Here is a 13,694-nt window from a genome sequence, read left to right as displayed (position 1 = left end):
TGTGGGGTGTCATGTGACACGGAACTGGGGAAGAGATCCCATGACTAGCTGTGCAGGCTGTCACTTCTCAGTTGGATTTTAGATCAGCTCTTTACTTTGTAGTCACCATGTTATGCGGAGGACTTGGCAATGTTCAGGACGCCACTGCCGAAGTGCAGCAGATCTGCGATGAGGTGGGTGCAGTTTGTAAATCTTCCTCTTTAAGTTTTCTTTGAGAAAATCAGCCACTAAAGGTGATCACCAAAACTGTGGACTGTTAAACTTAATTTGGGAGTTTTACTGCTGATTCATACCGCCGCGTAGATTCTACGCCCTAGCCTGATGCGCACATTCCCAGAAATGTAACTACAGCCCAGTGATGCCAAGTCCGCTTATTATAAGCGACTTAGAACGGTTTTTTCCCCGTTGTTGTTGCTCTGAAGTCGCTTATAATTTCGGGTTGTGTTCTTTGGGGCTAATTTTGATCTTGTAAAAACTGCCTGTTGAATCCAAAAAAGTTTCCAGATTCTACTTTTCAGGTTTCAGAGTCCTGTATTGCTGCATTCCTCTTCTGATTGAAACATTGTTTATTTTTTGATAAACATTTTTATTGGAAAATGTACAAAACAAGCATGGCAACATCAACGTTTATCAGGTAATTGGCAGCACGACAAAGTTGCTGAAGGGAGCCACACCCCAGTGCCAAAGATACTTCTCAGCTTAGATCAGTATTTCTCAAACTCGGTCCTCGGGACCCACTTCCCTGCTTGTTTTCCAGCTATCCCTGCCCCACAAGGGTATCAAAAAACATGTCTGTATGTATAAAATAATAAAATGTATGAAAGAAAAAACACAAGGGGATATACAATTATTACCTGATTCCGTGGGAAAGTGTTTTAGGATTTAGTACAGTTTGTGTGCTTTAACCCCTTTTTAATAGTTTTAAAGATTTTAGCTACAATTTGAATTCATTTAAACAATAAATTTGGGGATGATTTCAGGCTTCTGTTCTTATATATATTGTGGAGCATAAAATTACATTGCAGCAGAGTTCCTCATTTTTATTTTGTCATTATAATTTTATATATAAAATAATATAATTTTGTTATATCAAATATTATGTTGCCTCTATAAACACAAGCTGGAAAGGATGAGATTTTTGGTTTTATCCATTTCTGAAAGTTACGCCAGAATAAGTGGGTTACATTACATGAGGAAAAAATGTGTGGTTCATTGTTTTCGATATCATTTTCACAAAATACACATATATTACCATCAATGGGTTTGCAAGAATGCTTGATCCTCCATATTTAGATGCCTGTATCTTTGCGACGGTAACACCTTGGCACCTGAAAAAATATTGTGGATATAGTGGTTACTGGCTCTAGGTTCTAGGTTCCCTTAACAACACATAGTAACCAGAATGAATTTCTAGGTGGACATGCATTCTTTGGTATTCTGTCATTTACTAATGGTCTAGCAAACATACAGGTGTCTAACTGAGCTGGTTTTGATCTCCTAGGTGAAGCCATATGTAGAGGAAAAGGCTGGGAAAACGTTTGACGTTTTTACCGCAAAGACATTCAAAACCCAAGTGGTGGCAGGAAAAAACTACTTCATTAAGGTATGTATGATTACTTGTGCAAGTGCATGTACAAGATGGTTTGTGTGTGTGTGTGTGTGTGTGTGTGTGTGTGTGTGTGTGTGTGTGTGTTTCTCTGCAGTACTCATGTTCTTTTCTTAATAGGTTTATGTGGGGGGCAATGACTACATACACTTGCGTGTTTACCAAACACTGCCCCATGCTGGCAACAAGCTTGAACTGCATAGCCTGCAAACAGAGAAGAATGACCAAGACCAACTTGCATACTTCTGAATGACCAGAATTCCTTATGAACACCCAGCAAGTGCTTCATCCTTAATAAATTACCCATGAACCAAGTCTGGTGTCCAGTGTTCATATAATACATTTTTTTTCTAAAACAGATCATCAAAATTACCTGCAGGTATTAGTGGGTGAAACTTGTCTATGTGGAGGCATATTCCCATAAATATCATAACACAAAGTTATATGCTGTAAAAATTTATAATTGCAAGTTTTGGGGAAGAACTTCACCTTTTTACTGTGCATCTTTGAATCTGTATGAATTAAAGCATGACCTGATTTTTCTGCATCATTTGTTATTTTCATTTCTGGTGTGATAAACTACAGACAACCTCATAAAGCAGTATATGACCACAGTAGTGTTAATTTTATTGCATAAAATGCAATTTTGAATGTTGTGGGACAGCTGAGCGACACTGTGAAAATGGAAATCCCCAGATGCCTGCGATCCGAGGTGTTTTTTTTTTCACCAAATTCTGTGACAAGAGAAGTATGGACAAAATCAAACTAAGTACCAATACAAAATAAGCCTCCGTACTGCATTCCACCCACCTCTAGCCTCTCCTCTCTGACCTTGCTAAATGCTTCTCCTTAAATAGGGTGTAATCCAACTGACTCCTGACTAAAATCAGTCGGTCTCACAACAACAAACCTCACCTTGCAATTTATAGTCACTTATTAAGAATTTAACCATGCATGTCATTAAAAGTAGAAACTCAATCAATAAAGTAAAAATTGAGACCCAAGTGCTAATTGTCATGACCTGCTCGTCGGCTCCTCCTGTGTGCCACGCCCCCTGCTTACCCACGTGTGTTTCCCGGATTGTACCCAGCTGTGTCTGCTTATTTTCAATCAGTCCCTGTGTATTTCAGTCCGTGTCTTACCCGAGTCCTTTGTCCGTCATTGATGTTACTTGATGTCAGTCGGCGTGCCATGTTCCCCAGTCCGCGTTATTATAATAAATCCCCGTTCACCCATGCTTACGCCTGCTCGCCTGCTTCCTGCCTGCTCGCCTGCCAGCGCGTTCGCACCGCTCTTCCCGGACGATCGTGACACTAATAAAAAGTATATTACTGCTTTCACTTCTGTAGATGAAGGGTGCAGCTATCTTCAATTCTGAGGTCAGGTTGCAGAGGTTCTTTGAACGTCCCTCGGAACTCCGACTTTAGACGGCGGTCTGATTGAAATTCTGACTTCCCAGTTCGTATGGAGCACCATTAGATGATATGCACTCCTGGACCAGTTAATAAGGTCCATTGCTGATTTGGCATTTGTGATTGATTAAAACAGTAAAAAAAAACTCTGCAAATAATCATTTTAAAGTCCATGAAATGGATATTTGCTCCGGTACAATCAATCACAATTTTGCAAGCTGTACAGAAATCCCAAAATCAGTTATACCAAGTAAAGTACTAATTACTCATGATATGGAATTTTTGGCTACTGGAGTCTCACGGCCTCATTATCGCGCTGTAAAGACGTATAAACGTCAACTTTGTGAGAAATGACCAATGGCGAAGAAGCCAGGAAAAGCAGCACCTCTCCGAAGAGTGAATCTGAGTGGATCTGAAATCCCACGCATCTGTATAAATGCTCATTGGACAAAACATGCAGCCAGCAAGTGTCGGGCTCTAATGCACAACATTCATTTGCAGACGTGGTCTCTATCGCCGTCGTTATTAAATTGATGATGTCAAACAGAAATTTCAAGCTTCGAATGTGGTCTGTTAGTTTCCAGGCACTCTGCCTCACCTTGGTTAATGGCAGTTCCTTTAATGGTACCTTTACAGACGGTTATTGCCCATCGCTTACCCTGCCATTACCCTGCCTTCCTCTAACCCCCATGGAAAGCAGACAGTTCCAGCCTACAGACCATGTGGATGAGGTCACCATTATGGTGTCAGAATTAAACATCTCATTTTTGGTTCTGAAAAGCTGAATAAAAAAAAGTGATTGGGAAGGTGAGATCGGCCCTGCTTGTCATGTGTGGCACCTTTGGGGCGGAGGTGCAGGTCTCAGATATCGAGTGCGGACCTGCCAGCGCTGCTGGCGGAGGCAGACTGGCGCCTCCCTGATGCCAGAGTAGAAGCCGCTCGTCAGCAGCAGGGGATTATGGCCTGAGCAGAGAGGCATATAAAGGGGCTGGGGGTGTCTGTGCGGAGACCTCTGGGCTCCTCGCCATGCGCGCGTCACCACTGCTACTGCTGCTGCTTCTGCTCCTGCTGGCTGCCCTCCTCAGCGTCTCAGGTGGGGAAACTCTCAGCCCGTGTCAGAAATACACCGAGGAGCTGCGGTCGCACGCTTGACAGAAGCTCCTTTGTCTCTCAGGTGGGAAACGCAAAGGAAGCAAGATTAAGACTAAGGTACCGAATGAACTACAGACTCTCAGGAAGGCTCTCGGTTTGTGATTTTCCGCTCCTTTCATTTAAATTGTGTTTACGACACTTCTCTTGCCGTTTTTGGAGCTCTGATACTGCGAAGATGCAAATACTCTTCCAAAGCGGTAACAGCACTGTTAAAGTAATTATCTAAGAACTATCAAATCCTTCAGCACAGATTACATTACAGGTTCAGATTCTTGGTTAGTGGCTTCTTCTGAACTGCAGTTGAGTCTCAGCGATGGGTTTTTACACATTAGTATAAAGTGAGGAATTGAATGTCATGGTGGAGCCACAATATGAAACTCGAATGCTTTTGTTACAGATCCGAAAGGAATTCTAAGCCCCTCGAAAAAAACCGACGGCGTCCGAGACTTAGGTGAATAGTGAAGGTCTTGCCTCCTAACGTAGGTCAGTCCACAAATTACTCTATCAGCTTCTAAGTTTTGTTTCTCCTTTTAGCTAAAGCAGCAGAGGAAGCCATTGTTGACCAACATTTTCGGTGTAAGTAATCACTTCACTGAATAACGGTACTGTGTTTTATTTTTACTTTCAAAATTTCCATTCAATGGTAGTAATTCTAGTGTCAAGCCAAGGTGAGATTTTCACCATAGGTGTAACCATGCAGCATTATTTTTACACGTATGCCTGATAATCGTTTTTCTGCTCATTAGTGATGAACTGGATTCACAAAGTGGTGGATGTAGGTGGGTCACCTCTCTCTAATTCACTCAGTCTCTCTGTTGAGTGTTTTGTGTCACCTGAATGTATACAAATTCAAGAATTTCTCAATATTGTCCGTTTTCAACAGGTAAAGGCATTGCAAATGGCATGTGCAGGATAGGTTAGTATAGAAGCATGCGTTTCTTGGTTTCTATAAACTGAATATTTGAATCCCGCATGCACCCAAACCACTTAAAACTGAAATTGACTCACTTCACTGCTACTGGCATTAAATGTCTGTTTTGCTCCAGTAGCGAGTCACCAGTGATCAGCAACAGGTAAGAAGCCTGTAAGCTATGCAACGTCTATCTTCACACCTGAGAAACTGTATCGACAACCAACAAGATGCCTCTACTCATTTAGGCTTGTATCAGGTTCTAAAAGTGCAACAGAACAGGAGCGCCAATTCACATCATCTTCAGTTGAGACCAGAGAGCCTCAAGTAGCAGGTGATTGGCGTGATGACGTGTGGCTCAACAGGTTAGGCCTCTGTGCCAGTGACCAGAAGATCATCCGCCGGAGTAGCCACATCATCATCAGACCCTTGAGACCTTTAACCCCCTGGAAAAATGCTCCAGTGCAGCTGAAGGAAGATTGATCCTGCACTCAACCCGCGAGCTTTACCCTCACCTCTGTATGTGCGGCTGTGTCTGAATTCAAGGGCTGCATCCTTTGTAGGCCGTCTTTTTCAAAGGTTCGCGCAATGAATCTTGGGATCTCGGCAAAAGAATAACGCGTTTCTAGGCTGCATTTGAAGGAGCCTTCGAAACGAGACGGCCTTCTTATACCGCTGCGTCGCATTCAGTCTTCGGATGAAACCCTTTAATTCAGACTCAGCCTCTGCGTTTATCCGTCAAAGGAAGGCATGATATGAGAAAACTAACATTCCAATGGGCCTGTTATCATACATGTACTAATGGCAAATAAAGCTTCATTTCTGCATAAAAATGAAAAAAGCACTTCTGCAACTTTTGGAACATTTCCGCAAGCTTCTTAGACAAAATTTGCCCAGTAGATGGCAGTTGCCGAGTTCTGTTAGGCTAGTGGATGGTATATGTAGCCCACACACAGCACAAAGACCAGACAGACACATCTATACTACAGAATACACAAAAGACACGCTCTCTCACACATGCACACGTTTTAAAATCCCTCAATGAAAATACTGCCATTTATTTCATTTTCATACCAATTACAAAAAGACATTTTTTCTTTAACAGAAATTTACAGAGGTGTTGGTTCCGATACAAAATAATTTAGATATAATACAATTCTAGTTAAACAGAACTTCCATGATTAAATTTGGAAATACATAGGCCCAGGGTTTATAGAACAAGGCCGTACACAATGAACGTCCAGATCTAAGTTAGCGACGTCTCTCTGTCTGTGAACGACACCAGAGACACCCCAGGCTGACGGCCATCACTACAGCATTAATGACATCAGCACACACAGCGTCTGCACATGGCACAGTGAGTCCCACTCTGTCCCACAGAAGGTCTGAAGAAGCTGGGATGTGCCTTGATGGTTCTCTGCACACGCAGACACACAGCTTCCTCAGTTACACACATCAATCTACGGGCATAACACAAAATATGGCATAAAAGGCTTTCACTGGAACTCCATTAAATTCACACAACTTGCTGCCTGAAGTGTGTCCATAAGTGCAGCTTTATTGAATTTCATTTTCCGAGTTAGATTTTTACATTTACTTCATTAAGAAACATTTCTAACAACTATTCTTATGGACCACCTCAAAAATGTGAACGACCACCCATGAACTCACAGTTTCAAGACACCGAGTACAGACCCTAGCTCATCCTGCAGTGTTTACTACCAACAGCAGGAGGCAGTAGACACAAAAACACTTTTTTTGACAGTGGTTCCCAAATACCTCCCTGAGTACCCCAAGGAATTCCATATATTTGTTCTATTCTACCGCTAGGCAATCTGATTAGCTAATACTGCTAATTACTGGTTGGAAGATTAAAGATGTAATAATTAGTAGAAATATAACAAATTTGGAATAGCTAGGGGCCCTCGAGGAATCCGATGGAGCATAGATGGTATAGAGCACATCCTCTGAAGCCACTGGTCCAACAAATGATACAAACTCACAGGAGAAATAGAGTCAGACACTGAGCAGGATGAGAGTGCAGCCTGGTGCACAGAGAGGCCCCGCCCTCAGGTTGTCGTGCACAAGGATGCCCCGCCCTCAGGCTGCGGTGCACAGAGAGGCCCCGCCCTCAGGTTACCATGCACAGCGAGGCCCCTCCCTCAGCTCACCACACAGAGATAGGCCCCGCCCTCACACCCTGCCTTCAGCTCACGGCGCTGGTGCCAGCTCCTTGTGGTGCCGCATGATGTGCTGGTTCTTCTCGGAGGGCCGCCGGAAGCCTTTGCCGCAAACCTGGCAGCGGTGGGGGTAGTCCTTGGTGTGGATGGAGATGACATGCCGCTTGAAACCTGAGGCGTCGCCGGTGCTGTAATCGCAATACTGGCACTGGTAGACGCGGCGTTCCCGTGGGGCCTTGGTGCCACCCTTCTTAACCCCGGGACCGGCCGGCGCCACGGCCCCCCCGCCTGTCCTGCGGCCGCGCTTTTCAGGGACGGCCGGCGCCTCCTTGGTGTGCACCGACAGGATGTGGCGGCTGAGCAGGAAGGGATCAGCGGCCCGGAAGCTGCAGTGCCGGCACTGGTGGGGCTTCTTGGCGCGGTGCGCCGCCGCATGCTTCTTCAGCTCCGACGGCCGGTGGAAGCCCTTGGCGCAGATGACACACTTGTGTGGGTAGTCCTTGGTGTGCACCGAGATGACGTGCCGCTTCAGGTCACTGGAGTTGGAGCTGCGGTGCTCGCAGTGAGCGCACTGGTGGGTGCGCGGCTCCTCGTGCGACTGCGCGTGCCGCAGCAGCTCCTCGTGCTCGGGGAATGCCAGCGGACAGCGCTCGCACTTGTAGGACGTCTCTTCTCCCTGCGTCATCTGCGCATCCGTCTTCGGTTCAGGCGAGTCCGTCGTCTCGTAGTCGCAGGAGTAGACCTTCTGCGCCGTGTGAGTGAGCATGTGTTCCTTCAGCTCCGCAGGGAGCTGGAAGCAGCTGCCGCACTCTACGCAGATGTGGGGGAAGCTCTTGCTGTGCACAGCCAGCAGGTGGCGGTCCAGAGAGCCCTGCTCAGCTGTCTCGTAGTCACAGAATTTACACTTATGCATCTTCGGTGCGGGGCTCGCCGTCACCTGGGGCTTGGGGTCGTGATGCTGCAGCCTGTGCGCATAGAGCGCCGCCTGCTGGTGGAACTCCCTTCCGCACTCATCACAGGCCAGCGGCGCCTTGTTGACCGGCGCGTGCACCTCCATGTGACTGTGCAGGCTGGCCTTCTTGTTGGTACTGAACTCACAGTCCGGGCACTGGTACTTCTTGCGGTTCAGTACGTCCTGGTGCCAGTTCAGTATATGGCGTTTCAGAAATCCCCGGGATTTGAACTTCTTGCCACAAAGCATGCAGGGGTAGACAGTGATCGGCTGACCATAGGGGCCCATGATGACGGCTGGGAAGGGCAGGGAGAACACGAGTGACTTTCTGTGAGACTGAACTATGGGAAACATTTGGTTTATTCACTTGAAAATGAAGCAGCGGCATTAATGTCGAGTTCTGCTACATTCTGTACCTGTCTGGACCTGCCAGGGCTCTGCACGCCTCCTGCTACCGCTGCCGCCACCCTGCCGGCCAGCCTTGACCACACCCATAGCCCCGCCTCCCACATTCCCGTGTGCCAAAGTGCCGGCCACGCCGTTTCTGCTCACACTGGAATCAGTTTTGTGGACACCACCTGTACACACACACACAAACACTCAAGCACTTTAAATGCACTCCACGCTGTGGAATACCTAAATCGGGAAGCCAAGAGAGTCAAGCACATACCGTACGGAGAGGCCCAACTCATAGGCGCCAGGTCCTTGTTGAATGGGGGGCTGTTGGGGGCAGAGCTAGTGGGGGCAGGTTCTACGCAAGGCTGTTCGTGAGAGACTGGCTCGCCACCCCCCACCATCACCTCCATGTACACCTCATCTGCCACCTTCTCTGCACCTGTTACACATCCCACACGCAGGCCTTACATAAGAACATAAGTTTACAAATGAGAGGAGGCCATTCGGCCCATCAAGCTCGCTTGGAGAGAATTCAAGTAATAGCTTGTAGCTTGATAAAGTCTTATCTAGCTCTGATTTAGAGGAACCCAGGGTTTTAGCTTGCACTACACTAGCAGGAAGACTATTCAGTACTCTAACTACACGCTGTGTAAAGAAGTACTTTCTCAAATCCAGTTTAAAATGTTCTCCTGCTAAATTCTACCCATGGCAAACCTATTGCACTTCCAAAACATTTTCGAATGTGCTGTTGTGTAGTTCTTGACATCCTGTTTACATTATGCTAAAAGGATCGACTATGACAAATGTGTTGTTGTACTCGCAGCGTGAACAGGGTCACGCACAGATGTCACACAGGCACAGCTCCAGGTGGCTATCTGCTTCTCGCCACACTCAATGGTGCCGGACAGAGTGTGATATTAGAGGGGGGGCGGGCACAACTTAATAATTGAAATACAAAGGTCTGTTAATACAGGGGGCAAATGAAGGCAAATCAAATATTGGGGGGTTACATCCCCCTAGTTCCTATGCCCCTGTCCACACGTCTGTTTCTGTTCCAAATCAGTAAGTCAATCAAATGATCTGAATGTGCTTGTACTAAATTTTTCCATTTACAGTTAAGCGAGACGTACTTCTGTTTAACCTCAATTTTAATGAGTATGCCTTAATCAGCAAATTCACCCACTTGCAAAAGAGAAAGGAACTAACATTTCATCTCCCCCCCCCTTAAAATTTAAAGGGTTGCAAATAGCATACCTTTCAGATTATTTGATTGACTCGACTGATTCATGTGCCACATACTTTGAATGCATATTTTTCTGGTTGGTTTGCTGTGGCATATTAAGAACATACAGAACATACACTGTAACAGCACGAAGAGTTAGTAAGCAATTACTGACTACTTAATAAATACCTGTAGGTGTCTTCATATGTAAACAATGCAGTTATATGTGCAAAAAGGGTTGCTTTAAAGGAAGAGAACCTCAGGACAGGACAGAACCTCCAAGCTACAAGCTCCTCACCTGGGTCATGGTTCCCGGAGTCAGCCTTGAAAATGTAGACCTTAATGACCTCCTCGCCTTCGTTCTCCTTCTGTCGGTCCCCCACGGTGACCTCTGTGCTGTTTCCATGCACCATCTTATCCGTGTCATCCACTGCAGGAAATCAAGGCGGAGCGTGTGGTCAGTTATCAATACCAAGAACCCCAAGAACGTACTTGTGTTGTCGGCAAGAGCGGCCTTGCTAATTTGCCTCCCAAGAAAGGACTTGGGAGACAATGAATCGTGGGATAGATCTTGTTGGCAAGGATGCAACTGACATATGCTTTATATCTGGGGACAGGGCAAGAACGACATCCTAGGATTTTTACCATCCTCTGTACTTCTGTTCTTGAGTATTGGAACTGTACTTCGGCAGTGGAAGATAACATCAAACGGGTAGACGAGAACACAAGTACAGTCAAGTACGCATACTGATAAACAGCCAGTGATTCTCCTCATCAAAGTGCATATGGATGGAGCCTGTGTAACGGCCACTTACATGAAATCATGAGGTAGTCCTCACAGGTGTCCTGCCCATCGCCCCCCGCCACCAGCACCCCCTCCGAAGCCGTGTCATCCTGCAGCTCATCCTGCAGCTCATCCTCCAGTGACATCACACAGGTCTCCATGGTGACATCCTGCACGTACTCAGACATGGTGCCCTGGACACTGTCCTGGATCACTATCTGCTCTTTCTCCTCCCGCACCTCCAGCAGACGGGTCACGATCTCCTCTTCAGGGTCTCCAGCCTCACCTGGCAGGCACATGCTGACAGTCATTTATAGAGCCAACATGTAAAAAGTAGTGCAGAACAGCCTGTCTGAGTAGCAGGGTGACTGCAAAAAAACCAGAAAACAAGTAGTATGCACTGGGGCTGTAAAACAAACAGGGTGCAATTCACTGCAGGTAATTACCAGATCCATGGAGTATGATCTGTGGCTCCTCTGAATGCAGAACCAGTTCTGTTACATCTTCATCCATTACAACTCATCTGTCTCGGTCTTACTGCATAAAACATAACATCAGACCCGTTTAATGACTCCTCTGAATACTAAAAAAACACAACGTGCCAATCACAACACACACAGTGCATGGGAGGAAAAAACAAGCATGCATTGTCTATAAAATACTTCTGAAATAAAATTATGCGCACAGTTAACGATATAACGTTGTTTTTGTTGTAATATTCGTGTAATATCAATTTACAGATATACGCAAAATATTCCGTGGCACTTAATTTATTAGCACAGTATAACAGTTGACTGTATATTTTCACATCAAAATACTTTTATATAGTAATTTCAGACTACGTTTTTAGTGAGCGTACAACGCACCCCGGTTAGCTGTGAAAGCTTGCCGTTATTGAGGCATCTGGTTCCGGGGGAGCGGGGTGCTTTCCGCGGAGAGCCCGCTGTAGAGACGCCCCGCACGGCACCATTTCCGGCGCACTTGCTGCGGACATGGCGGCTAGCTAGCACCTCCAACTGCAGCACTAGTAAAGCCTCTCCGCTGGACCTTGTAAGGCACAGGGTTCAAGCGCGGCCTCTACGGCGCGATTCAGCACCGTGGCTCCTTTCCAAATTAACGCGAAAAACCGTCTCCCTAACGCGGCACGTTCGTCACCGTGTCCCGAGGCCTCCGCGGCCTCACCATATAGAGGCAACGACATTTACAAGCCACCCCTGAAATACGGGGCGTGCCAATGTGCGGCGGATAGCTAATCTGTAGCGATACACAAATTCACCAAAAAACAACTTACCAGCCGTCTTTACAAAAGACCTTTCACTTTGAAAAAGCGCCTTTACAGGCCGCTATAGCTGCCCAATCCGGACAGAGCGTAGTCGGGGTTTGAGTTGGCGGGGCGGGCCGCTGGAGCGCAGGGAGGGAGGGGCCGAGCCTGAGCGGACACGCCGCGGCCCCCGGCCGACTCCGAGGCCTCGACAGCCCCCCACGTCACAGCTGGAAAGCCGCTGGAAAATGCGGAAGAAGCTAGAAGCCCTGCAGACCTGGCGGCTTCGGGGATGCCGTTTCGAACGCGTCTGCGCTTCTTTAGCCTGGAAAGCTGGCCTGAGGGATGATAGCACAGTGGCTACCTGGGCATCTCACCGACGATTTAAGGGCACAGAAGGCCCTCGAAGTATTTAATAACCATTAACTATACCTTGGCAACTATTTAACTTTAAATAGGTGTTACGGGTTTCATCTAGACATCGCTTCTGATAATAGTTCCACCTAAAGGCAGCTTTTTTTGTCAGGCTGGTAAAAATAAGTCCTCATTTAAACCTCATTTATGTTGCCTCTCCTACTATTTCAACATGTCATTTATTGAGGCCCCCCTGCAGAGGGCCCACGGTGACATTTGTCAGTGGGGCAGTTTTTAGTAGTGCCTCTGATCAGTGGCGTTGGTAGACATAAAGCTCTAATGGGGTACAGGGCCCCCACCCCTCATTGTTCATATGATTTTTGACAGCCGAACATGAGATTGTTCTGGGACAAAGCGCATAAATACTGGGTCACGTGCCCCAGTGACAGAGGTCTAACGATACCCATTCCCCTGACTTGGGCTACGTTCACACTGCCAGCCACATCGTTCAATTCTGATTCTTTGCTCAGATCGGATTTGTCTATCTTGACGGTGCACATGCATAACTACAAGTGACCTGTATCTGACTGTAATGTGAATGCATCGGTCCTCCTAAACGTCACACATGCACAGATTGATACGTTTTTACACGGGTCAACTGCGTCACCAACAACAAATAATGTCATATCTGTGGGACGACTCATGGCATAAAAAATGGAGGCATTAGTAGCTCACGCATGTATTGCACTTTGCTCTGGAGGACGACAAACAGTGAATCAGCTTCGTTCTTGTAAACTTTTTCTGCTGCACCAAGAGATGTGTGGGTACGAGCCTGCCGGCGCAGGCTGATGATGTCAGCGCATGCGTATAAGCAAAAAGCCACATGAATTCCGATCTGAGCGTTCCACATTCAGGTCGCATGGCCTCGAATCGGATACGTATCCGATTTAGTACCACATATGAAAGTGACACAAATCCGAAAAATTTGAAATGATCAGATTTGCTTGTCCACACAGCCCTGAACAGATCAGATCTGTGTCACATTAAGGCAAAAAATCCGATTTGAGTCACTTCAACATGGCAGTGTGAACGCAGCCTAATTGTAAGAGAATTGACATGGTATACGCTGGATGTTGCGGTTAGAGTGGAAACGTATTTGATCCTATATATCTCTGAAATATATTGCTTTGAAATACCAACACAATAGTGATCTTTTGTTTTCTAGGTTGCACGTAAGCCCAGACTAGAGAGCTCAGTCCAGGGCTGGGAAGGTGATGACTCAAGGGGTCTGACATTGTCCCACAACTGGCTGATTAAAACTTCAGCAAATGAAAATGCAACTAAGCATCCAGCTCCTGGCCTGAGCTAGGTGTCTGTTGGCTTCCCTCACACACATTCTTTTTTTATAAATCCAATGAATGTACGCCTGTAGAACAGTACATAGTGTACTGTGCAAAAGGCTTAG

The 13,694-nt window shown here is 46.3% G+C and overlaps 2 protein-coding genes across 4 annotated transcripts; one reads left to right on the top strand and one right to left on the bottom strand.

Moving 5' to 3' along the window:
* The first annotated feature begins 15 nt into the window (after positions 1-15).
* On the top strand, positions 16-2,153 carry LOC125719853 (cystatin-B-like). Its single transcript, XM_048994657.1, has 3 exons — positions 16-173; positions 1,502-1,603; positions 1,727-2,153. Exons 1-3 carry the CDS (start codon positions 108-110, stop codon positions 1,853-1,855), a joined length of 297 nt encoding a protein of 98 aa, XP_048850614.1. The 5' UTR covers positions 16-107; the 3' UTR covers positions 1,856-2,153.
* Positions 2,154-6,118: 3,965 nt separating this feature from the next.
* On the bottom strand, positions 6,119-12,192 carry LOC125719833 (zinc finger X-chromosomal protein-like). Of its 3 annotated transcripts, XM_048994628.1 has the most exons (8): positions 11,906-12,192; positions 11,061-11,151; positions 10,646-10,900; positions 10,129-10,260; positions 8,883-9,047; positions 8,629-8,790; positions 7,252-8,508; positions 6,119-6,540 (listed from the first exon to the last, which is right to left on the bottom strand). In XM_048994628.1, the coding sequence occupies exons 2-7, from the start codon at positions 11,125-11,127 to the stop codon at positions 7,292-7,294; spliced, it is 1,998 nt and encodes a 665-aa protein (XP_048850585.1). In that variant the 5' UTR covers positions 11,128-11,151; positions 11,906-12,192; the 3' UTR covers positions 6,119-6,540; positions 7,252-7,291. The 3 variants fall into 3 exon arrangements, with proteins under 3 accessions (XP_048850585.1, XP_048850582.1, XP_048850583.1); XM_048994625.1 differs by having other exon boundaries at positions 6,119-8,508; XM_048994626.1 differs by lacking the exon at positions 11,906-12,192 and adding an exon at positions 11,481-11,889 and having other exon boundaries at positions 6,119-8,508.
* Positions 12,193-13,694: the final 1,502 nt, after the last annotated feature.

Source organism: Brienomyrus brachyistius, chromosome 24, assembly GCF_023856365.1.
Source record: "Brienomyrus brachyistius isolate T26 chromosome 24, BBRACH_0.4, whole genome shotgun sequence".
NCBI classification, from domain to species: Eukaryota; Metazoa; Chordata; class Actinopteri; order Osteoglossiformes; family Mormyridae; genus Brienomyrus; species Brienomyrus brachyistius.
The sequence above is the reverse complement of the archived record's forward strand: the minus strand, read 5'-3'. Positions and strand labels throughout refer to the sequence as shown.

Excerpts from the sequence above, each read along its gene's own strand:
- LOC125719853 (XM_048994657.1), top strand. The coding sequence starts at position 108 with ATGTTATGCGGAGGACTTGGCAATGTTCAGGACGCCACTGCCGAAGTG. Across the intron at positions 174-1,501 it reads TGCAGCAGATCTGCGATGAG|GTGAAGCCATATGTAGAGGA; the intron begins GTGGGTGCAGTT and ends TTGATCTCCTAG. Across the intron at positions 1,604-1,726 it reads GAAAAAACTACTTCATTAAG|GTTTATGTGGGGGGCAATGA; the intron begins GTATGTATGATT and ends TTTTCTTAATAG.
- LOC125719833 (XM_048994625.1), bottom strand. The coding sequence starts at position 11,127 with ATGGATGAAGATGTAACAGAACTGGTTCTGCATTCAGAGGAGCCACAG. Across the intron at positions 9,048-10,128 it reads CTCCGGGAACCATGACCCAG|GTGCAGAGAAGGTGGCAGAT; the intron begins GTGAGGAGCTTG and ends GATGTGTAACAG. Across the intron at positions 8,791-8,882 it reads GAGTTGGGCCTCTCCGTACG|GTGGTGTCCACAAAACTGAT; the intron begins GTATGTGCTTGA and ends GTGTGTGTACAG.